Genomic DNA, 23,620 nt, shown 5'->3' on the forward strand with positions numbered 1-23,620 from the left:
TCTAATGGCACATAGTATTCCAGTACAATCATATATCACAACTTGTTCAACCATTTCCCAATTGTTGGACCTGCCTTCAGTATCTTGTTCTTTACCACCACAAAAAGAGCTCCTATAAATATTTTTGTACAAGTACTTCCTTTCTCCCTATCTTTAATCTCTTTGGGTTACAGACCTAGAGGTGGTATGCTGAATCAAAGGGTATTTATGGCCCTCTGAGCATGGTTCCAGATAGCTCTCTAGAATGGTTGTATCAGTTCACAGCTCCACCAATAGCATATTAGTGTCCCAATTTTTTTATGGCATATGATTGTAATGGAATACTACTTGCTATAAAAAATGATGAGCAGGAAGATTTCAGAAAATCCTGGAAAGGCTTATATGAACAGATGCAGAGTGAAGTGAACTAAATAAGAACATTGTACACAGTAATAGCAAAAATGTAAGATGATCAACTGTGAATGACTTAGTCATTCTCAGAAATACAAAGATTGAAAAAATTCTGAAGGACTTGATAATAAATAAATAATCATATTGGGGGGAGTAATTTATGTTCTTTCATAACATGACTAACATGGAAATATATTTAGCATGACTGTTCATGTATAATCTATATCAAATTGCATGCTTTCTAGCAAGGGAGTGGGAATTGGAATTAAATATTTTAAAAAATAATGTTAAAAATTGTCAAGGCTGCTAAAGGGCCCTGTGATACAATACCTTAAAACCAACTTGCTGTAAATGGTCTGTTGGCTGGTGCTAATACTTTTTTGCTTCTGACAAAAATAATTTCTTACTCAAAATTTAGAAGCATATAAATAGGTTAAAAAATAGGAGGGACTTTCTCCATCACTTAGCAATTATTTTAAAGATAATGAAAATGTCCCAGAAAGGCCATGTATTCATCACCATCCTGCTAAAAAAAAATCACAATTCTTTTGAATTATCCCAGTTTTGGTGGTGGTAGTGTTTGGTTTAGTTTGTTTGGGCAAGATCCTCATCTCTCCCCAATTTTCATTTTGCTGCTTGCCTCAACTTGAACCACTGGCTTTCCTCTGTTTCTACTAATGAGGCTGCACAGAGTACTAGAACTGGAGCCATAAAAACCTAGGTTCAAATCTTGCTCAGATACTTAGTATGTGACCTTTTAGGCCAGTCACTTAACATCTCTTGGTCTCAAGTTCTTTATCTGAAAAATAGGAGTGACTGGAGTCTTTTTCAGACTTAAATCTATGAGCCTGGGGAATGGGATAAGAGAATGTATAAAATATAAGGATGGGGTAGATGATTCATTGAGTCTTCTGTCTCACTTATAGTCCAAAAGTTGATAAAACTTAAGAACTATTGTTCCAGATCAAATTATAGAATTTCATCATTTTACTACTCATATAATAGATTTGAACACCCAAAAAATCTTTGTACTCTCTTTCTCAAAGTACAAAACTAAAACAACTAGAGTTCAAAAATCTATATAATTAGCATTCTCTAAAGCAGCATTGGTGAACCTTTTAGAGATCACATGCTCAAACTGCAACTTCAAGCTGCCTATGAGTCCCCTGCATTACCCCAGACAGTGGAGAGAGGATGTATTCATAATGGGCTACTGGGCAGAGGGGCAGCGCATGTGAAAACTGTCCTCTTAACTACCATAGTGATGAAGAATAGAGCAGCCCCACCAGCATGCCAGGGCACACGTGCCATGCCTTCATCAACACAGCTCTAAAGGGTGAATATAAGTATTAACCCCCAACATTATGAAAACATACTGTACAAGAAACCCACATGCTTACTCTGCAGTTCATTTGTCTGATAATCATTGGTTGATTGGTATAATTTGGAACACATTAAAATTTTTTTTTAAATCTGCTATAATATGGAGGCAAGTTTCCAGGGTAGAGATAAACAATATCCAGTTCTAAAGGATAGTAAGAATTTAAGATGTTACTGATAATTCTAAGGCACAGAAAGATGAAAAAGAAACTGTTAAAGAGTGGAGGAAATAAAAAGGAAAAACCAAGCATATATTCATATAGTCATGTTATCTTTTGCCTGTTGTCATTCTATATGTTTATACTTTGATGGATGCCAGTTCATATCATTGTGAGCATTCTTTCCAGGGATACTACCCACAATCCATCAATGTCTTATTGGATGCACTGTGTTATTCTCTATTATCCTTTGTAAAGAATATATCCAACATGCTGGAGGTATTCCTTCAGACTTTTTGTCATTTGTAATTGCCAGGCTGTTGTAATTTTGCTTTTGACATATGCCTGGCTCAATTTCTCTATTAAGTCATGTGTTGCTTGGATAAAAAGCTTTATGTCACTTCTGTGCAAATCTTCATTGGTAATGCTATAGCCTTTTTACTCTCCCCATATTTCTCTCTATTCCCTTTTTAAAAAGCAAAGCACCTACAATTTTAATTCCTTGATGACTGTGGTGCTGCATGATTTGCAGTCATATAACTTCAACAGAAGAAAAATGGTATTAAAAAATATATATATGGGTGAACCATCTAACCCAAATATGTATTCCACACAGGCCCCCGCCTAGAGTGCAATGAAAAGGCTTCAGAAATTTCCAAGTACAATTTAAACTGTTTTCTTCCTCCTTTATAATTCCACATTTAGTTAACTGTCCATCTGTGGCTCCTCTTCAACATACATGTAGTACCACAATATATTGCCTAGTCTAACTGTATTCTATAATATGAATAATATTTACTGGTTATTCCCCCCCCTCCCCCAATTGAAAATTCTAACATCTCAAGTTATTTTCCTATTGCTATACGGTGAAACTCCTGGGGGAAAGGGGTATATACTCATTGCCATTCATATGTTCATGATATCTCTTGCATCCAGCCTTTATTCTCTATTCACATAGCTACCACTTAAATTTTGGCCTTCACCTCTTGCCAAGATTATTATAATAGTATCTTAAGTGTTTCCCCACTTTAATTCATCTTCCATATAGTTGAGAAAATGATTTATTTAAGCACAGGTCTGGCTATGTCATTCCCTTTAGTAAAACTCCAGTGGCTCTTTTTTTCAGCTTTTAGAGCCCTTCACAAACTGGCTCTAACCTATCTTTCTGGGCTTATTCTTTTGCTTACCCTTTTAAATTCTGCAATTTAGCTTTCCCTCTGTTTATGACAAACCATCTCCTTTCTTGGTACTATACTGGAATGGACTTCTTTCTTTCCCTAACTCACTGAATCTATCTTTTCATTCCAGATACAATTCAAGCATCATCTTCTACATGAAACTTTGAACCCTTAATATGGGTACCCTTTCACCCTTTCTATCCAGATCTCCTTTATGTGTTGTCTTGGTGGTTAATTGGGAAAATAATCTTTGTTATCAATTATCTTTGGTAAAGATCAGATATTTAGGAAACTAACATCAATTAAATCCAAAAACCATTTCCTAATAGATAACTGTACATAGGATATGAATAAATAATTCTGAAATAAAATGCAAACTATTAACAACCACATGAAAAACTGCCAAAAAAATCACTAAGACAAATGCAAAACAACACAAAATAATGCTAGAGTCTTATTTCACATTCAAATTGTCGATGATGCATTGGAGGGATTATAGAAAACAGGCATAAAACACACTTTTGGTAGAGCTGTGATTAATATAACTCTTCTGGGACATAATATGGAATTATGTAAAGAAAATGACTACAGTGCCCATAAGTTTTGACCCAAAGATTCCACTACTAGATATATACCTAAAAAGGTCAATAACCAAAAGAAAGGTCTCATCCACATACACCAAAGTATAATAGCAGTTCTTGTAGTAAAAAAGAACTAGAAACAAAGTAGAAGCCCTGCAAATGGGGAACTACAAAACAAATTGTGGTATGTTGATGTAATGGAATATTATTGTGTATTAAGAAATAGTGACTATAAGACACAGAAGCAGGGGAAAACATGAATGGATGCAATGTGAAGTAGTCAGAAACAGGAAAATAGGTTACACTTTACAGAAACTGGAAATAAGTGACAATAACAAATCAAAGGTAAATGATGTGAAATGATAATGGCCAAATTTTTCAGTTTGGGGAAACCATGCATCCTCTTATATATGTCAAGATTTTTTTATATGGTTCATTTTGCTGAACTGTCCTTTTGTTTTCTTTTTTAAAAATACTTTTAAAAGTTCATTGATAGGGGAACTTCCGGTCAAGATGGCGGCTTAGAAGCAGTGAAAGTTTAGACCTCAGAAACCATTCCTTACAAACAGAGTGCTCCTAGGCCACCGAACAACAATAGGATAGACCTGGGGAAACCTCCTCCTGGACCTGGATCAAAAGGTACCTCACCCCAAAAGCCAGAACCCTAGATCACTCGGATCTAAGGGGTAGACAGAAAGAAGGTCCCAGGACCCTCCCCCTCAACCCAGAGTGCTGAGCCCACGGCAGCAGCGGGAACCTCAGGGCTCTGAGGACTCACCTTGAAAACAACCTGAGCCAGTCTCCGGGGCGCCCAACACAGATGGCAAGGAAACATAGAGAGAAGGGGGAAGCCGGAAGCCCCCTGGCTGGGTCCTTCCATCTGAGTCTCAAGGGAGGTCCCAGCTTTAGGGCACCAGCTGAACCCAATCCCATCAGGAGCCCTCAGAGCTACTGAAAGGACAGAAAACTCAGGGCTGGCAAAGGGGTTGCTCCGAAGAGCTTACCTTGAAAGTAACCTGGGCCAGTCTCCAGGCATTCAACACAGACTGTGGAAGAGGAGGTTGCTGCTTTTTTTTTTCTTCCTTTTTTTGGCTCGGGGATCATCCAGCCCACACCACCTGAACCTAATCCCATCAGGAGCCCTCAGAGCTTCTGAAAGAACAAAAACCTCAGGGCTACTGAAGGACTTACCTTGAAAACAACCTTGAAGACAACAGTCTCCAGGCATTCAACACAGACTGTGGTGGAGGAGGCTTATTGCATCAGGGCTCATTAGACCCAAACCAGGTGAACCTAATCCCATCAGGAGCCCTGAGAGCCCAGGCAAGCCACGATCCCTCCCCCCTTAGAGAGCAGGGTCTTCTGGAAGAACCAGCTGAACCTAATCCCATCAAGAGCCCTCAGAGCCCAGAGAGGCCAGGCATCTCCCACCTTAGAGAGCAGGGTCTTCTGAAAAAAAAAAAAAAAAAACAGAAACCAAGAGGCGAAGTCAAGATGGCAGTCTAGAAGGAGCATAGACCTGGCGGCCTGGCCAGAGCTTTGGAGATCCTCCATATCTGCTCCAGCCGTCCAGGAAGTGCGAAGTTTAAAACTCAGAGTAAACCCAGCCCAACTAAACTGAACTCAATCCCATCAAAAGTCTCCAGAACACAGAGAAGCCCAGGTTCCCCATCTATCCTCATCGATTGCTGGACTTTAAGCCAATCAAAACCCTCCAGAGGACAGGAAAGCTCAAACCCCCAACAACCATCCCCCAGAGATTACACCAAGAGATCCTCTGTTAAAGCTCCAAGAGGGGAGACTGATATAAGTCCCCCAAAAACAAAAAAATGAGAGGAACAAGAGCACAGACAAATACAGGGAGGAAAGAAGGGGTGAATTTGAACAAACAACAGAAAGAGAAGAAAGAAACTACAATAGACAGCTACTACTCAGCAAATGGAACAGAGGGGGAGAAATCATCAAACGATAAACCAGAAATCCCAGCGAATTGGATACAGGCTGTGGAAGAACTCAAAACACAACTAAGAGAGGCTGAAGACAATTGGGAAAAGAACTTAAAAATTAAGATAAGTCATCTGGAAACAGAGGCACTTGAACTAAAACAAGAAAATATTGTCCTGAAAGCCAAAATCATCCAGCTGGAAAATGAGGCAAAGGAGATGAAAGATGAGGCAAAGGAGATGAAAGACGAGATAAAGAGGATGAAAGACGATCTTCAAAGAAAATCAGACCAGAAGGAAAAAGACAACCAAAAAGCCTGAGATGAAATCCAATCTTTAAGAACCAGAGTAAAACAACTAGAATCAAGTGACATCACAAGGCAGAAGGACACTATAAAACAAAACAAAAAGAATGAAAAAATTGAGGAAAATGTGAAGCATCTCATTCACAAAACAGACAATTTAGAAAATCGTTCAAGAAGAGACAATTTAAGAATAATTGGACTACCAGAAGACCACGACAAAAGAAAAAGCCTGGACATAATACTAGAGGAAATTATCCAGGAAAACTGACCAGAGATCCTAGAACAAGAGGGAAAGTGGAGATTGAAAGAATCCACAGATCACCCCCTGTATTTAATCCCCAAATGACAACACCAAGAAATGTTATAGCCAAATTCAAAAACAATCAGATGAAATAATAGGTATTACAAGCTGCCAAGAAGAAGCCATTCAGAAACCATGGAAACACGGTGAGGATAACACAGGATCTGTCTGCATCCACACTGAAGGACTGAAAGGCGTGGAATACGATATTCCGGAAAGCAAGGGAACTAGGCCTACAGCCAAGAATAACATACCCATCAAAACTGACTATATTCTTACAGGGGAAAGTATGGTCATTTAACACAACAGAAGAGTTCCAAGCATTCATAAATAAAAGACCAGACCTGAACAGAAAATTTGAAGTCCAACCACAGAACTCAAGAGAATCATCAAAAGGTAATTAAAAAGGAGGGGGAAAACAACAACAACAACAACAAAAATTTTTAAGAGACTCAATAAGTTAAAATGATATGTATCCCTATAAGAAAAGAGGTCATTGGCAACTCTTAAAAACTGTTGCTATCACCTAAGCAGCTAGAAGAACTACACTCAGAGGGAACAGTGACAAACTGTATAGGATGAAAGGACAAGACATAAATAGGTATATAGATATATGCATGCATAAATACATATACATGTGTATGTATATACATATATATATACACACACATACACATGACTAAGGCTAAAAAAGAAAAGAGGTTATGACTAAAAGAAATGGGAAAAGAAACAAATTGGGGTAAATTTATATGTCACAAAGAAGCTCATGGAGGGAAGGGGGAGAACATCGATACACTGGAAGGGTAAAGAGGTTGGAGATAGGAAATACTCAACTCTTACATACTTTGAAACTGACCCAAAGAGGAAAGAACAATCCAATCCATTGGGGAAGAGAATAGATTTGCGCCCTATAGGGGAGTAGAAGGGTAAAAAACATACTGGTGGGGAGGGAAGCAGTACAGGGGAGGGAGAGGGTGGGTGGGTTAATTTTAAAAAGACTACAGAGGAAAATAAGGGAGGGAATAAGAAGTGAGGGGGGTAGAAAGGGAAATACAAGGGGGACTGATTTAAAGTAAATCACTGGACTAAAAGGTAGAGCTGAAGAAGAAAGGTTAGAATTAGGGAAGGATATCAAAATGCCAGAGAGTCCACAAGTGACAGTCATAACGTTGAACGTGAATGGGATGAACTCACCCATAAAACATAGACGAATAGAAGAATGGATTAGAATCCAAAACCCTACCATATGGTGTCTCCAAGAAACACACATGAGGCGGGTAGACACCCACAAGGTCAGAATTAAAGGATGGAGTAAGACCTTCTGGGCCTCAACTGACAAAAAGAAGGCAGGAGTGGCAATCATGATATCTGATAAAGCCAAAGCAAAAATAGACCTGATCAAAAGGGATAGGGAAGGTAATTATATTTTCTTAAAAGGGACTTTAGACAATGAGGAAATATCACTAATCAACATGTATGCACCAAATAATATAGCACCCAAATTTCTAATGGAGAAACTAGGAGAATTGAATGAAGAAATAGACAGTAAAACCATATTAGTGGGAGACTTGAACCAACCATTATCAAATTTAGATAAATCAAATCAAAAAATAAATAAGAAAGAGGTAAAAGTAAATGAAATCTTAAGAAAAATTAGAATTAATAGACATATGGAGAAAAATAAATAGGGACAAAAAGAAATAAACCTTCTTCTCAGCACCACATGGCACATTCACAAAGACTGACCATACATTAGGTCACAGAAACATGGCACACAAATGCAGAAAAGCAGAAATAATAAATGCAGCCTTTTCAGACTACAAGGCAATAAAAATAAAGATCAGTAATGGTACATGGAAAACTAAATCAAAAACTAATTGGAAACTAAACAATATGATACTCCAAAATCGTTTAGTTAGAGAAGAAATCATAGAAACAATTAATAATTTCATCGAGGAAAATGACAATGGCAATACATCCTTTCAAACCTTTTGGGATGCAGCCAAAGCAGTAATCAGAGGTAAATTCATATCCCTGAGTGAATATATTAACAAACTAGGGAGAGCAGAGATCAATCAATTGGAAATGCAAATAAAAAAACCTGAAAGAGACCAAATTAAAAACCCCCAGCAGAAAACCAAACTAGAAATCCTAAAAATTAAGGGAGAAATTAATAAAATCAAAAGTGATAGAACTATTGATTTAATAAATAAGACAAGAAGCTGGTACTTTGAAAAAACAAACAAAATAGACAAAGTACTGGTCAATCTAATTAAAAAGAAGGAAGAAAAGCAAATTAACAGCATCAAAGATGAAAAGGGGGACATCACCTCTGATGAAGAGGAAATTAAGGCAATCATTAAAAATTACTTTGCCCAATTATATGGCAATAAATACACCAATTTAAGTGATATGGATGAATATATACAAAAATACAAACTGCCTAGACTAACAGAAGAAGAAATAGAATTCTTAAATAATCCCATATCAGAAAATGAAATCCAACAGGCCATCAAAGAACTTCCTAAGAAAAAATCTCCAGGGCCTGATGGATTCACCAGTGAATTCTATCAAACATTCAAAGAACAGTTAATCCCAATACTATACAAACTATTTGACATAATAAGCAAAGAGGGAGTTCTACCAAACTCCTTTTATGACACAAACATGGTACTGATTCCAAAACCAGGCAGGTCAAAAACAGAGAAAGAAAACTATGACCAATCTCCCTAATGAATATAGATGCAAAAATCTTAAATAGGATACTAGCAAAACTCCAGCAAGTGATCAGAAGGGTCATCCACCATGCTCAAGTAGGATTTATACCAGGGATGCAGGGCTGGTTCAATATTAGGAAAACCATCCACATAATTGACCACATCAACAAGCAAACCAACAAGAACCACATGATTATCTCAATAGACGCAGAAAAAGCCTTTGATAAAATACAACACCCATTCCTATTAAAAACACTAGAAAGCATAGGAATAGAAGGGTTGTTCCTAAAAATAATAAACAGTATATATCTAAAACCATCAGCTAATATCTGCAATGGGGATAAACTAGATGCATTCCCAATAAGATCAGGAGTGAAACAAGGATGCCCATTATCACCTCTATTATTTGACACTGTACTAGAAACACTAGCAGTAGCAATTAGAGAAGAAAAAGAAATTGAAGGCATCAAAATAGGCAAGGAGGAGACCAAGTTATCATTCTTTGCAGATGACATGATGCTCTACTTAAAGAATCCAAGAGATTCAACCAAAAAGCTAATTGAAATAATCAACAACTTTAGCAAAGTTGCAGGATACAAAATAAACCCACATAAGTCATCAGCTTTTCTATATATCTCCAACACAGCTCAGCAGCAAAAACTAGAAAGAGGAATCCCATTCAAAATCACCTTAGACAAAATAAAATACCTAGGAATCTATCTCCCAAGACAAACACAGGAACTATATGAACATAACTACAAAACACTCTCCACACAACTAAAACTAGACTTGAGCAATTGGAAAAACATTAACTGCTCATGGATAGGACGAGCCAATATAATAAAAATGACCATCGTACCCAAACTTATATATCTACTTAGTGCCATACCCATGGAACTCCCAAAAAATTTCTTTACTGATTTAGAAAAAAACCATAACAAAGTTCATTTCGAATAACAAGGATCAAGGATATCAAGGGAAATAATGAAAAAAAACACAAATGAGGGGGGCCTTGCAGTCCCAGACCTCAAACTATATTACAAAGCAGCAGTCATCAAAACAATTTGGTACTGGCTAAGAGACAGAAAGGAGGATCACTGGAATAGACTGGGGGCAAGTGACCTCAGCAAGACAGTATACGATAAACCCAAAGATCCCAGGTTTTGGGACAAAAATACACTATTCGATAAAAAGTGCTGGGAAAATTGGAAGACAGTGTGGGAGAGATTAGGAATTGATCAACACCTCACACCCTACACCAAGATAAACTCAGAATGGGTGAATGACTTGAACATAAAGAAGGAAATTATAAGTAAATTAGGGGAACACAGAATAGTATACATGTCAGACCTTTGGGAAGGGAAAGACTTTAAAACCAAGCAAGACATAGAATCACAAAATGTAAAATAAATAATTTTGACTACATCAAATTAAAAAGCTTTTGTACAAATAAAACCAATGTAACTAAAATCAGAAGGAAAACAACAAACTGGGAAGCAATCTTCATAAAAACCTCTGACAAAGGTTTAATTACTCAAATTTATAAAGAGCTAAATCAATTGTACAAAAAATCAAGCCATTCCCCAATTGATAAATGGGCAAGGGACATGGATAGGCAGTTTTCAGATAAAGAAATCAAAACTATTAATAAGCACATGAAGAAGTGTTCTAAATCTCTTATAATCAGAGAGATGCAAATCAAAACAACTCTGAGGTATCACCTCACACCTAGCAGATTGGCTAACATGACAGCTATAGAAAGTAATGAATGCTGGAGGGGATGTGTCAAAGTTGGGACATTAATTCATTGCTGGTGGAGTTGTGAATTGATCCAACCATTCTGAAGGGCAATTTGGAACTATGCCCAAGGGGCGATAAAAGACTGTCTGCCCTTTGATCCAGCCATAGCACTGCTGGGTCTGTACCCCAAAGAGATAATGGACAAAAAGACTTGTACAAAAATATTCATAGCTGCGCTCTTTGTGGTGGCCAAAAATTGGAAAACGAGGGGATGCCCATCAATTGGGGAATGGCTGAACAAATTGTGGTATATGTTGGTGATGGAATACTATTGTGCAAAAAGGAATAATAAAGTGGAGGAATTCCATGGAGACTGGAACGACCTCCAGGAAGTGATGCAGAGTGAGAGGAGTAGAACCAGGAGAACATTGTACACAGAGACAAACACACTGTGGTATAATCGAACGTAATGGATTTCTCCATTAGTGGCGGGGTAATGTCCCTGAACAATCTGCAGGGATCTAGGAGAAAAAACACTATCCATAAGCAAAGGACAAACTGTGGGAGTAGAAACACCGAGGAAAAGCAACTGCCTGACTACAGCGGTTGAGGGGACATGACAGAGGAGAGACTCTAAATGAACACTCTAATGCAAATATTAACAACATGGCAATGGGTTCAAAGCAAGAACACATGTGATACCCAGTGGAATCACGAGTCGGCTACGGGGGGTGGGGGGGAGGAAAAGAAAATGATCTTTGTCTTTAATGAATAATGCATGGAAATAATCAAATAAAATACTATAAAATTAAAAAAAAAAAGTTCATTGATATAAAAGAGCTGGTTTGGGGCAGCTAGGTAGTTCAGTGGAGAGAGAACCAGGCCTAGAGACATTAGGTCCTGGTTGTTTAAACTGGCCTCAAAAGTAAATTAGGTGAACACAGAATAGTATACATGTCAGACCTTTGGGAAGGGAAAGATTTTAAAACCAAGCAAGTCTTAGAAAGAATCACAAAATGTAAAATAAATAATTTCGACTACATCAAATTTAAGTTTTTGTACAAACAAAACCAATGTAACTAAGAAGGGAAGTAACAAATTGGGAAACAATCTTCATAAAAACCTCTGACAAAGGTTTAATTACTCAAATTTACAAAGAGCTAAATCAATTGTACAAAAAATCAAGCCATTCTCCAATTGATAAATGGGCAAGGGACATGAACAGGCAGTTCTCAGCCAAAGAAATCAAAACTATTAATAAGCACATGAAAAAGTGTTCTACATCTCTTATAATCAGAGAGATGCAAATCAAATCAACTCTAAGGTATCACCTCACACCTAGCAGATTGACTAACATGACAGCAAAGGAAAATAATGAATGCTGAAGGAGATGTGGCAAAGTGGGGACATTAATTCATTGCTGGTAGAGTTGTGATTTGATCCAACCATTCTGGAGGGCAATTTGGAACTATGCCCAAAGGGCAATAAAGGACTGTAGGCCCTTTGATCCAGCCATAGCACTGCTGGGTTTGTACCCCAAAGAGACAATAAGGAAAAAGACTTGTACAAGAATATTCATAGCTGCGCTCCTTGTGGTGGCCAAAAATTGGAAAATGAGGGGATGCCCTTCAATTGGGGAATAGCTGAACAAATTGTGGTATATGTTGGTGATGGAATACTATTGTGCTAAAAGGATTAAAAAAGTGGAGGAATTCCATGGGACTGGAACAACCTCCAGGAAGTGATGCAGAGCAAAAGGAGCAGAACCAGGAAAACATTGTACACAGAGATTAATACACTGTGGTACAATCGAAGGTAATGGACTTCTCTATTGGTGTCAATGCAGTATTCCTGAACAATCTGCAGGGATCTAAAAAGCACTATCCACAAGCAGAGGATAAACTGTGGGAGTAAAAACGCTGATGAAAAGCAACTGCTTGGCTGCAGGGGTGGAAGGGATATGACTGAAGAGAGACTCTAAATGAACACTCTAATGCAGATACCAACAACATGGAAATGGGTTTGAATCAAGAACACATGTGATACCCAATGAAATCGCACATTGGCTATGGGGGCAGGGGGGGGGGTGGGGGTAGGGGGGGAGAAAAGAAAATGATCTTTGTTTCCAATGAATAATGTTTGGAAATGACCAAATAAAATAATGCTTAAAAAAAGGAAAGAAAGAAAAAAATAAAATAAAATAAAATAAACTGGCCTCAAGCACATTCTAGTTGTATGACCCTGGGCAAGTGACTTTAACCCCAGCTGCCTAGCCCTTACCACTCTTCTGCCTTATAACCACTTCTAAGACAGAAGGTAAGAGTATAAAAAAATTAAATAACAAATTTGAAAAAAACAAACAAGAGTTCTTTCCTATCTTTCTTAACTAATTTCAACTAAGCCCTACCTATGTTCCATACAAGCTAACCTACTAGCTGTTCCTGATACATCATATTCCATTTCCTGTCTTCATGACTAAAAGTTGTGCCTTATGCCTTGAATAATCTCCCTTCTCACCTCTATCTCTTAGAATCCCTATCTTCAAGATTGCTACAAGAGGTCTTTTCCACAGTAGTTCTTCCTAATCTCCCCAAGTATAGTTCATTTCTGCCTCCTGAATGTAAGCAACTTATAAGGGCAGGAGGACCTTTTTTGTCTTTATATCTTCAGGACTTGACACAAGGAGGTCCTTAATAACTGCTTATTGACAGAAGGGAGAGAATTTGGAACTCAAAAGTTTAAAAAAAAACAAAGATGAAAACTTTTTTTTACATAGAAGGGAAAAATATTTTTCATCTTTGTTTTTTAATGAATAATGCAAGGAAATGATCAAATAAAATACTATAAAATTAAAAAAAAGAAAGAAAAAATAAAATATTATCTAAAAATTGCTTATTGAATGCTTGAATGATTATTAATCTCCTTTGAATGATTATGAATGAAATAATTTATTAAGGATTAACTATATGCCAGGCATTGGGAATATAAAGACTTAAAAAAAAAAGTGATAGGTCCTGATATCAAGGAATTTACATTCTAACACGAGATAACAACATAGGAAGGGACGAAATGATCAGGAAAGGGAGTTTTGTTCCAGGGTGGAGGGAAAAAAGTGATAGATAGGAGTATATTAGCAAGCAGAAGGTAAGATAGCCAAGATGGATGGCTGGATGAGAGAGGGAGCTGAAAGTCTGGTGCCTAGAGCCAGTCATAATCCATGTTTCTGTGAAGAACATGCCAACTTATTGTTCTATGGCTACAACCAAAATCCCAAGTCATCAGCTGCCTTGGTCAAAACTTCCTTAACAACCTCCTTTTCCTCATATTTATCTATGTCAGTCACAGTCCTCTGATAATTCTGTTTGACCCTAGTAGATGGGTCCTACTCCTGAAAAGTTCTTTCTCTACATATTTATTACTTAGTTGAAAGATATTTAATACACCCTATTTTCACGGTTTCCCTCACCTTCTGAAAACTTAAACCCCGTAAGGACAAGAACTTTCAATTTTTGTCTTTCTATTGTCAGTGCCTAGCACAGTACGTGATACTGGTAATAAATGCTTGTTGGTTGAACTGATTGATGCTGAGTTCCAGCTTCCATACTTCCATCCTCCATAGCGTCTCTAATCAAGCTCAGTTTAGTGCATGCCGGGCACCCTTCGTTTCCCCAGGCCTCCCTTCAATGGACAGAGGAACGAGGAGAACGGACACTGACCTGGAAAGGCGAGTGAACGCCACAGCCTCCGAAGTCGCCCCGCTCCACTAGAGAAGAGACACTTGGAGAGAGGAACGGGCAGATACGGGACAATGAGCGCCCGAATTCCTAACAGCGAATATGGGAATGAGACCTCAGCTCCTCGGACTAGAACCCACACAATTTGAACCAGCTGGAACACCAGTAACCACCACGGAACCTTCCGGCTAACGAAGAAACGTCATCACTCCCTGTAACCCCCTCCCCCTTCCGGCAAAGTTTACTTCCGCTGCCGGGGCAATACCACCTCTCTCTTCCTTCTCACTCTTCCGGGCAAAGTCTAGGAGGGGACCTGGATTGTTTACCTTCCGGGTAGGGATCTGGAATGTTTCTCAGGCTCTAAAAGTGACAGCGGTTCTTTTCTCGATAAATAGGAGGCCAATAAGGAGTTCACTGGATTTCGGAAGGCGACAAGAGAGAGGGAGGAAGGAAGGAAGGAAGGAAGGAAGGACGGACGGACAGGTTAAGGTACCCCAAAGCTAACACGTTGGCGCCCGTGGCGGATGAGGTCTCGGGGGCGGAGACACTGGGGCCTCGGGGAACTCTCGTTTACTAGCCGCGGGGGCGGGCTTCCGGGGGGGAGGGATGGCGGCGTAGGGGCGGGATTTGAGAACCTCCCAGACCCCGCCTTTTCCCTCCACTCTCTCTTTTCTCGAGCACTTTCTTCTTCCTTACTGCAGCTCCTTCAGTCTACTTGGAGAGCCCCTGGCGGTTTCCTCAGATGGATCTAGCCTCGGCGCAGCACGCGGTGCTACAGCTCCTTGGAGCTGTGTCTACCTCGGACCTTGCTGCGCTTCTAGACTGGATGCGAACTACGCGTAAGCGAACCCATTTGAGCGGTTGGGACCGGGGCCTATTAGCGTCCTCCTCCCTAGAAGATCCCCTAAAGAAGCGCTCCCGGCGCGGGCCTGGTGGGGCATCTCCTCCTTCTAGCGGGAAGATGGGCTGGACTGGCTGGGGCCTGTTAATAGCTGCAGGCCTGAGCTCAACTTCGGGAAAAATATTCTGGATGCAGTTTATAGTTTTTCTCACTCACTTTGGATGAGCCCCACGAACTCCTTGTATCCTCACTTCATTTTTGTCTGTACATATTCAGTTTTGCAAACACTTTATGCAATACTTTAATGCTATCTCTGTGCAATCGGATGGTTACAATCAGTATAAAGAAAAGAAGCATAAGTGCTGAGGACCGGAAGTACTGGCAAAGTGTTAGTCTGGAGGCAAAAAACCCGAAGGCGAGGTGGGAGAGATTACTTTTGCCAATAGACTTTAAGGAAGAATTGTGTAAAAGTGAGGCCCATAGTTGGACCATGAATTGGAAGGGAGAGGAAAACTCTTTTTTTTGGGAGGTTCTATGGCAAAGATTCAGTCAGGAAAGTTCTTGGAAGGTCCAGAATGGCCATTAGTCATAATTTAATGTAGAAGACAGGGAGGGTAGTATGCAACTACATAAATCTTTAGTATGTGCAAAACTCTGAAAAAGTTCCCTGAGATAGTATTGGAACATTTGGTTGGAATTACTTTGTATATATTCATTGTATCTTCTGGAAAAACCTGCACAGATTTTTCTGTTATCCCCATTTTACAGATGAGAAACCTGAGAGGCAGCTAAGTGATAGAAGTAGAGCACTGGGCCTGGAGTCAAGAAGATATGAGTGAAAATAGGGTCTTGGACACTTAAGGGGCTTTTTATGACCGTAGGCAAATCACTTAATCCTGTTTGCCTCAGTTTCCTTATCTGTAAAAAGAGCTGGAGAAGGAAATGGCAAACTACTCTAGTATCTTTGCCAAAAAAACCCACCACTAAATAAACTCATAAAGATTTGGAAAGGACTGAACATTAAATTTATTAAATTAAATATAAATAAAAAATTAAATGACTCCCCCTGGGTCACAAAGTAATACCTAAGGTAGGATTTGAACTTTGATCTGACTGGCTTCAAGTCTAGAATTCTCTCCACTACGCCATCTATTTCTTAGCAGTGTATTTCCCTTTTCTTGCTGAATAAATAAAATAATACCTGGTTCTTAAATTCAAGACTTTTTGTTCTTTAGTTCCAATTTCCTTTTCCAGATTTAAATCATAACACTCCTTTTCATGTATAATTCTTTATCCTTTATTCTGGTCTTACCCTCTTTTATCTCCTAGATGAATTCCCTCTCTTCATCCCTACCTCCAACTATTTAAGTCTTTCTCTGAAGGCAATGTAGCAATCTTCACATTTTTCATATAATTTAGCTTAAAACTCTCCTTTGCATTTATCTTATAGTCTGCCTTATTATCACTTGTTTATGTATCTCCCCACACTCCTTAGACCCATAGCCTCTAAAGAAATTCTGTCCTTATAGTCTTATCATATAATAGTACCTTGCCCCTCAGAGTTGCTAAAAACTTGTTGAAGATCACTTAGAAAACAGTTATACAAGTTGAGATAAAGGGAAAACTCCTTAAGGGTTATCAAACTTAACCCTCTCAAGAAGAAATAGAAAAGGAATATTAGGCTCCAAGAGGTTAATTGACTTGCTCAGAATTACAAGATACATTAACAGATGGCCAGAACTAAGTGTTTGCAATGGAAATTGAATTGTATGAAAAGAAATTTGTCATAGATGATGGATGGATAGATAGAAGAAAAATATTTAATGAATCTGCTATTTGACATCTAAGTTGTAGGTAGGTGGCCTGTATTTAGGAGGACATGTGTTCAAAACCAGATTTAGGTACTTACTAGCTATTCTAAAGATAATTTTAGGGTTGTGACTTAAAATCTAAATTAATTGGTCACCAGGGAAAAATCCCAAATAAAATACCCAAGTCAGTCTGGAATTTTATGGTAATTTTAATATATATATAGGGAAGGATTTAAGGAGAAGAGGGAAGAGGATATAGAATTTCTCCCACCTGGCCTGTGCCAGAGGGAGTTCAAGATCTCCGCTGCTGGGTCTCTGAAGGAAATTAGAGGCTTCTAAATGGATAAAGTTTGGAAGTAAAGGAGGGAAAACTCAGCCAGAAACTCACCACTGAACCGGACAATAGCTTGTAGCCACACCAAGATGCCGAAAGGCCCAGCATGCTGCCACCAGCCAACTCTCAGCCGCTAAAGATACCGGGAGAGAGGAAGTGAGCCAAATATATAGATCTTTTACTCTTGTGTCCCCTCCTCTAAATGCCCATTCTTTAGTTCTCATCTTCTTTGATTAGATTATATCTTTTGAGTTACTTAACACTTCTTTGTTAAGTTCACCTTTTGTTATTTGACCTTTCTGTGATTAATTTAACCTTTATAGTTACTTAACACCTTTTTGTATTAATATCTAAAAATATATTTAGCTTAAAGTTCTAGCTTCACTATAAAGTAAGAATTAAGTACCTTCATTGTTCAATCAGGAGATTACAATTTCATCTTCACCATAAAGTAAGATCTAAGCAGGGTGGAGTAATCTAAAGTTCACACTATGTGACCCTAAGTAAGTCACTTACATGCCTTTGTTACTCAATTTCTTCATATAAAATGGGAATGATAATAGCACCTACCTTTTAGGGTTATTGCGAAGATAAAATGAAATTATATTTGTAAAGTATATAGCACAGTGTTTAGTATATACTAGGTGCTTAATAACTACATATTCCCTTTTTGTTCTCTTTCAGGTTTGTGCTAAGTGCAGGAAATAGAGACACAAGAAATAAGATGATCCCTACTGAGGGATCTTACAATCTAGTATATAAAGGCAAATCTTAAAGTGGAATTGGAAAGGAAGTCTGGAGAGGGCACTAAAGCAATCCAGAGAGTGAATTTTACTGAGAGTTTAGTGAGTGACTTTATTGGGTTTCCTTAAAAATGTTGATCCAGACCAGGGACTGTGATTTTTAGAATTTCTCCATTTTGCTTAGTCTAGCACCTAGGAATGTTCACACCCACACTACACTGGCATGTGCCAGCAAGTGACAAATCAGAAACAACTGACTATCCCCTGGGCTATCCAAACTTGAGCCACCATTGGCACATATGAAATGCAGGAAGTGTTGTAGAGAACTGCCTTTGGAGTTCTTGTGACTTCCTGTGGAGAGGCTGGGCACCAGTTCAATCCTGGAACTCGAGCCTGGAGGAGCTCCCTCAGACAGCTTCCTTGAGATGTTAACGTGGTGAGTGATAAGACTGATTCCCCTTTCCCTTCACTCTCAGGGGAGGCCCCCTTGGCCAGCCTGGCTCAGCCTGAGCCGGAGCAGTTTACATTAACTCATCTCTCTTTCTCTCTCTCTCCCTCTCTCTCTCTCTCTCTCCCTACCTCTCTCTCCCCCTCCCTCTCTCCCCCTCCCTCCCTCTCTCCCTCTCTCCCTCTCTCCCTCCTGAGTGCTTTATTTGGGATTTAAGAAATTCAATCCCTATTGACCAATAATTTTTATATTCAGTCTCAATCCTAAATTTACCCTTTACATTCTTCACCAATCAATTATCGAGGCCCAGTGTGAACAGTTTACCAATTGACTAGATTAGGGAAAAGAGAAAGAGGGATGAAACCGAGATGACTCCATGATGTCAATCTGGGAAGACTGAAGTGGCTTTACCTCTTGTTCAAGTGATCAAATTCCATTCCATCAACTCCAACAGATTGCCACTTCTGTCATCCTCAGGTTTTCACTTATTTTCCATCTCTTGTATACTGATTCACTTCCTACTGTTTAAAAACATTCATGTGTCTTCCCTCAACTTTAAAAAACTCATTTGATGTTTCTATCCCCGCTAACTATTGTCCTCTATCTTTTCTGCACATTGTAGCTAAATTCCTTGAAAAGGTCTCTAAAATAAGTGCTTCCACTTCCACTCTATTATTAAAGTCAGGCCACCAAAACTGCTTTCTACAATGTTACTAATGGCCTTTTCTTAGTCTTAATTCTCCTTGACCTCTCCACAGCTTTTGACACAGTTCACTCCTACTAGGTTTTCAGAACACTGTTCTCTCCTAATTCTACTACCTATATGACTGCTCTTTCTTTGGCTTCTTTGCTGGATCCTCTTCAGATCAGGCCTCCTAACCATAGAGGTCCCTTTGGGTTCTGTCCTGGGCTTTCTTCTTCCTGTCTATTATACTTTTTGATGTCAATCAGCTCTATCTCTATGCTAATAACTTTCAAATATACCTTTCCTGCCCCAGTCTCTGCTGACCTCCAATTTAGTACCTCCAATCGTGAACTAGTTGTTCAGTAGACATTTTAAATTCAGTATGTGCAAAGGGGATGTGTTATGATGAAATTGTACTTAATGTAATTGATCTAGAAGTGTTTAATCTAGAAAAGAGAAGCCAATGCACAAACAACAAAAGGAAGCTCAGAAGGGTTCTCTTATCTAAGAATTATAGGTCTGACAAAAACATGGTCAATTTTAAAGTCCAAACAACATTCTAAATGAAACAGTACAAGCAGACTGGTTAGAAGTTTTGAAAACAAAGTACTGGTTGATAGACTCCACAGATTGCTAACTAAGAAATCAATCATCAAAAGCAGGGCAGTTTTGATACTATGTACTTAAATTTAATATACACTTATAAATAGCTACCTTTAAGAACTGGATGAGCTATCAGTAACAAGAGGAAAGACTATAAACACCTGGAGATTCTGATGGGTGGCTTCAAGGAGCCACGGTTCTGTTTTTATTTTTCATTTGATTTAATGAATTAGTCTTAGTCTTGTCCTTGTGGAGGAAAGGGAAAGTGTGGGGGTGGGGGTGAGGGAAGAGGTTCAGTCCCTCTTCTCCCCAGTCTACCACTTATTGCCCTTTATAGGAGTACTACTTACTTTATTATATAATTTTTTTAAAAACCCTATTGGTTCTAAGGCAGAAGAGTGGTATGGGCTAAGCAATGGGGGTTAAGTGAATTGCCCAGGGTCACACAGCTGAGAAATGTCTGGGGTCACATGTGAACCTAGGACCTCCCATCTCTAGGCCTGGTTCTCAATCCATTGAGCCACTCAGCTGCCCCCTATTATATAATTTTTATTTTGAACTTAAACTCAAAAAAAATCATGTGAAAATTTCCATCTTCAAAATAGAATACAAGGAGAGACATCTTCTTAAACCTCTCATTTGAAACCACAACTCTTTATTCCTTACTTTTTAAAAACTAGATAATAAATAAAATTGGTTACGTTAAAATTTTTCTTGCTTATTTGTGCCTTACTTTTAAAATTTTTCAGTATTTTTTTTGGCATCAGCACCCCCACCTACCCTTTCTTACCCCAATTATCTTTTCCCCCAATTAAAAACTGGTGGTGGGGAGGGAACTTGTGTAAAATACCCAAGCAAAATGAATCCTTAAAATGTTTGTGACCAAAAATGTATCTTTTTGTACTTACTTATAAAGGTCCATCATCAACGCTTAATCATGAGATGGATTAGGTACTGTATCAAAAGAGGACTTTTGGTAGAGAGGTACTCTACTTTGATCAAACTTCATAGTTGCCCCTTTGCCACATTTATTACCACTATACAAATTGCCTTCCTATTAATTAAATTGAGGTGGAGGGACCAACATTTGGTACTCCATCTTACTTATCAGTTGTTCATCAGATTTTGCTCCCTTCACTGTCACATCAGGACAGACCTTTAAAGGGATGGTTAGAGAATGCCAAGAAAGGGAACAGTGGTTTCATCATTTTCTTCCTGGCTGCTCACCTGATCTTCACTATAGTCTCAAGAAACTAATCTTCCTAAAAGTTCATACCAGCTTGTAAATACCCACTACCCTTTTCCCTCTTACCTCCCTTTTGATTTGAGATTGTCGGGGGTGGACATAGAACTTCTGCCCCTCGGTCAGGAACCTGCCCTTTCTCCCTCCTTGGAGCTTCTTTTTGTGTGTTCTCTCTCCCTATTAGATGTGAACTCTCAGGGCATGGGCAATTCTTACCTTTCTTGGTATCCCCAACTCTCAAGACCATGCCTGGCATAGGATAAGCATTTAATAAATATTTATTGAGTAAGACTAAAAAGAGATCATGGAGTTGTCAAGATCAGATCATGCCAAATTAATCTGATTTCTTGTTTTGGGTAACAAGGTTATCAAACTAGTAGATCATAGAAATACTGTAGATAAAGCTTACTTAAATTTTAGCAAAATGGTAAAATATCTCATCCTTATTTGTGGATAGAGAAGTGTATGCAGAATAGTAGTACTTGGTTGGCCAAATTAAAAAAGTGAAGTTATTCACAGATGCAACAGGCAGTGATATGGCAAGAAAGTTGAACCTAGAGTCAAGGACCCTAGACATATCTTCATATCTCTCAGCCTCAGTTCTTTTTGTCTAAAATGGAGATAATACATACCTCCCAGGTTATAGATAAAATCTATAATCCATAAAACACAATTTAAATGCAAGCCATTTTTATTAGTTGCTATTATTAATGGTTTGATATCAGCATTGCAGGAGTTTCTGGGGGAGTACCCTAAGGTTCCATTCTTTGCTGTATGCTATTTAACATTTTTTATAAATAACATAGATAAAAGCATAGGTATCATGCTCCTTATCCTTGTAGAGCACACCAAACCAAAAAGGTTAACATGTTAGACATCAAAGTCAGATTACAAAAAGATTTTGAAAATTTGGAGCCCTGAGCTTTAATCTAATAAGGTGAAAATTTCTAGGTATAAGTACAAAGACAGACTTTTAAGTGCCTAATCTGCAAATCACCATACTAACAGTTGAACAAGATAAAATTTTAGGCAAAGTCATCCCCATATTCTTGTGTAGTTTATAGGATAGCAGAAACCAAAGAAAGTGAGTAGAAAGCTCATAAGACGGAAGAAATCTTATGTCCTTTGTGGAAAGGAAGGTGAAATACCTAATAGTGAGCCATAAAGTATGGGATGCTATGGGATATAGCATATAGCATATGGGAAGCTAAAACCCATTTTGTTTCATGATATTCCTATTATTTATCCAATCCTGCCTTTTCAAATTGGGCAGTTCATAGTACTTTTTCTTTCATAGTACCTTCTGACTACATCACTACAAAAAATTATTTCAAAAGTAATCCCAATCCCTTAACTGCTATATCCAATATCATCAGCCCTCATTATTTTTTAAAATTAGAATAGAAATTAAGTCAAAAATCAGAGTTCTGAAAGCAGAAACAATATTAACATTAGTCTATGAATTTGAAACACATGACAGAGATTCAAAGCAGGGCAGGCTAGGAGAAAGAAAATAAATTCCAAATGCCAAAATAAAATCGACAGCAATAAAAAAATTTTTTTTAAATTACCTGACTGTAAGCCATGTGTTAACTTTGAACACAGAATTTAGGAATCATAGCTCTGAGAAAAACATGATAAATTTAAAAGTCTCATATTCTGTGGGAAACTATACAAGCACACTTCCTATAAGTTTTGAAAACAGCAAAGTAGTGGTTGATAGAATCCACAGATAGCGAATTAAGAAATCTCAACAATCATTTAATATCTAGTATGAGCCAGCTGGTATTATCAGGCTTATGAAGAAAACAATGTCTCCAATATATACCTTTACTCGTGATGTCCCAAACTGAACTTGTTATCTTTCCTTCCAAACTTCCCTATTACTTTTGAGCCACCACTGTTTAGTCAGGAACCAAGATTCACAACCTAGGTATTTTCTTATATTCTTATATTCTTCTCTTTCCTTCCCTTATACTTTTGAAACATCTCTCACATATGACTCCATCTTTCCTCTGACATTGCTATCACCTCATCCCTTGACTATTGCAATAACTTTCTGGTTCTTCTGCAAGCCATAAGTCCCTCCCTACTCCAGTCCGTCCTTTATTCAACTTACAGTGATCTTATAAAGTAAAGGTCTTACCGTGTTACTCTCTAAAGAGTCTAGTGGCTCCCTGTCACTTCCAGGATTAACTAGAAAATTCTCTGCCATTCAAAGCCTTCATAACTGCCACTTCTACCTTTCTGGTATTCTTAGTCTTTCCACCCCCTATATATTCAGTAGATCCAGTGTTACATCTTTTTCCTATTCTTCAAATAAGACACTCCCTTTCCTTACTTAGGACATTTTTAATGGTTGTTTTTTAGCTTGGAATGCTCTTTATCCTTATCTCCATTTCCTGAACTCTTTGGCTTCCTTCAAACCAGCCATAGCTAAAATCTCACCTACAGGGCATTTCATGTTCTCAGACTCAACCAACTT

At 38.3% G+C, this 23,620-nt stretch overlaps 2 protein-coding genes across 7 annotated transcripts in view; one reads left to right on the top strand and one right to left on the bottom strand.

Moving 5' to 3' along the window:
- Positions 1-14,885, bottom strand: part of SRP54 (signal recognition particle 54) — a 135,922-nt gene extending 121,037 nt beyond the window's left edge. The window contains exon 1 of one of the 5 annotated variants that reach the window (XM_056811040.1): positions 14,410-14,658. The gene's annotated coding sequence lies outside the window, so the exon portion shown is untranslated. Of the gene's footprint in view, positions 1-14,409; positions 14,669-14,753 lie in introns of those variants that run through there. The other 4 variants (XM_001362984.5, XM_056811038.1, XM_007473245.3 and 1 more) reach the window with 4 other exon arrangements.
- LOC100011572 (uncharacterized) overlaps positions 14,778-23,620 on the top strand; it is a 52,808-nt gene continuing 43,965 nt past the window's right edge. For both annotated transcript variants that reach the window (XM_056811041.1, XM_007473247.3), the window contains exons 1-2: positions 14,778-14,916; positions 15,129-15,266. In XM_056811041.1, coding sequence (XP_056667019.1) covers positions 15,170-15,266 — 97 coding nt within the window. In that variant the 5' untranslated portion in view covers positions 14,778-14,916; positions 15,129-15,169. The remainder of the gene's footprint in view (positions 14,917-15,128; positions 15,267-23,620) is intronic.

This window comes from Monodelphis domestica, chromosome 1, assembly GCF_027887165.1.
Source record: "Monodelphis domestica isolate mMonDom1 chromosome 1, mMonDom1.pri, whole genome shotgun sequence".
NCBI lineage: Eukaryota > Metazoa > Chordata > Mammalia > Didelphimorphia > Didelphidae > Monodelphis > Monodelphis domestica.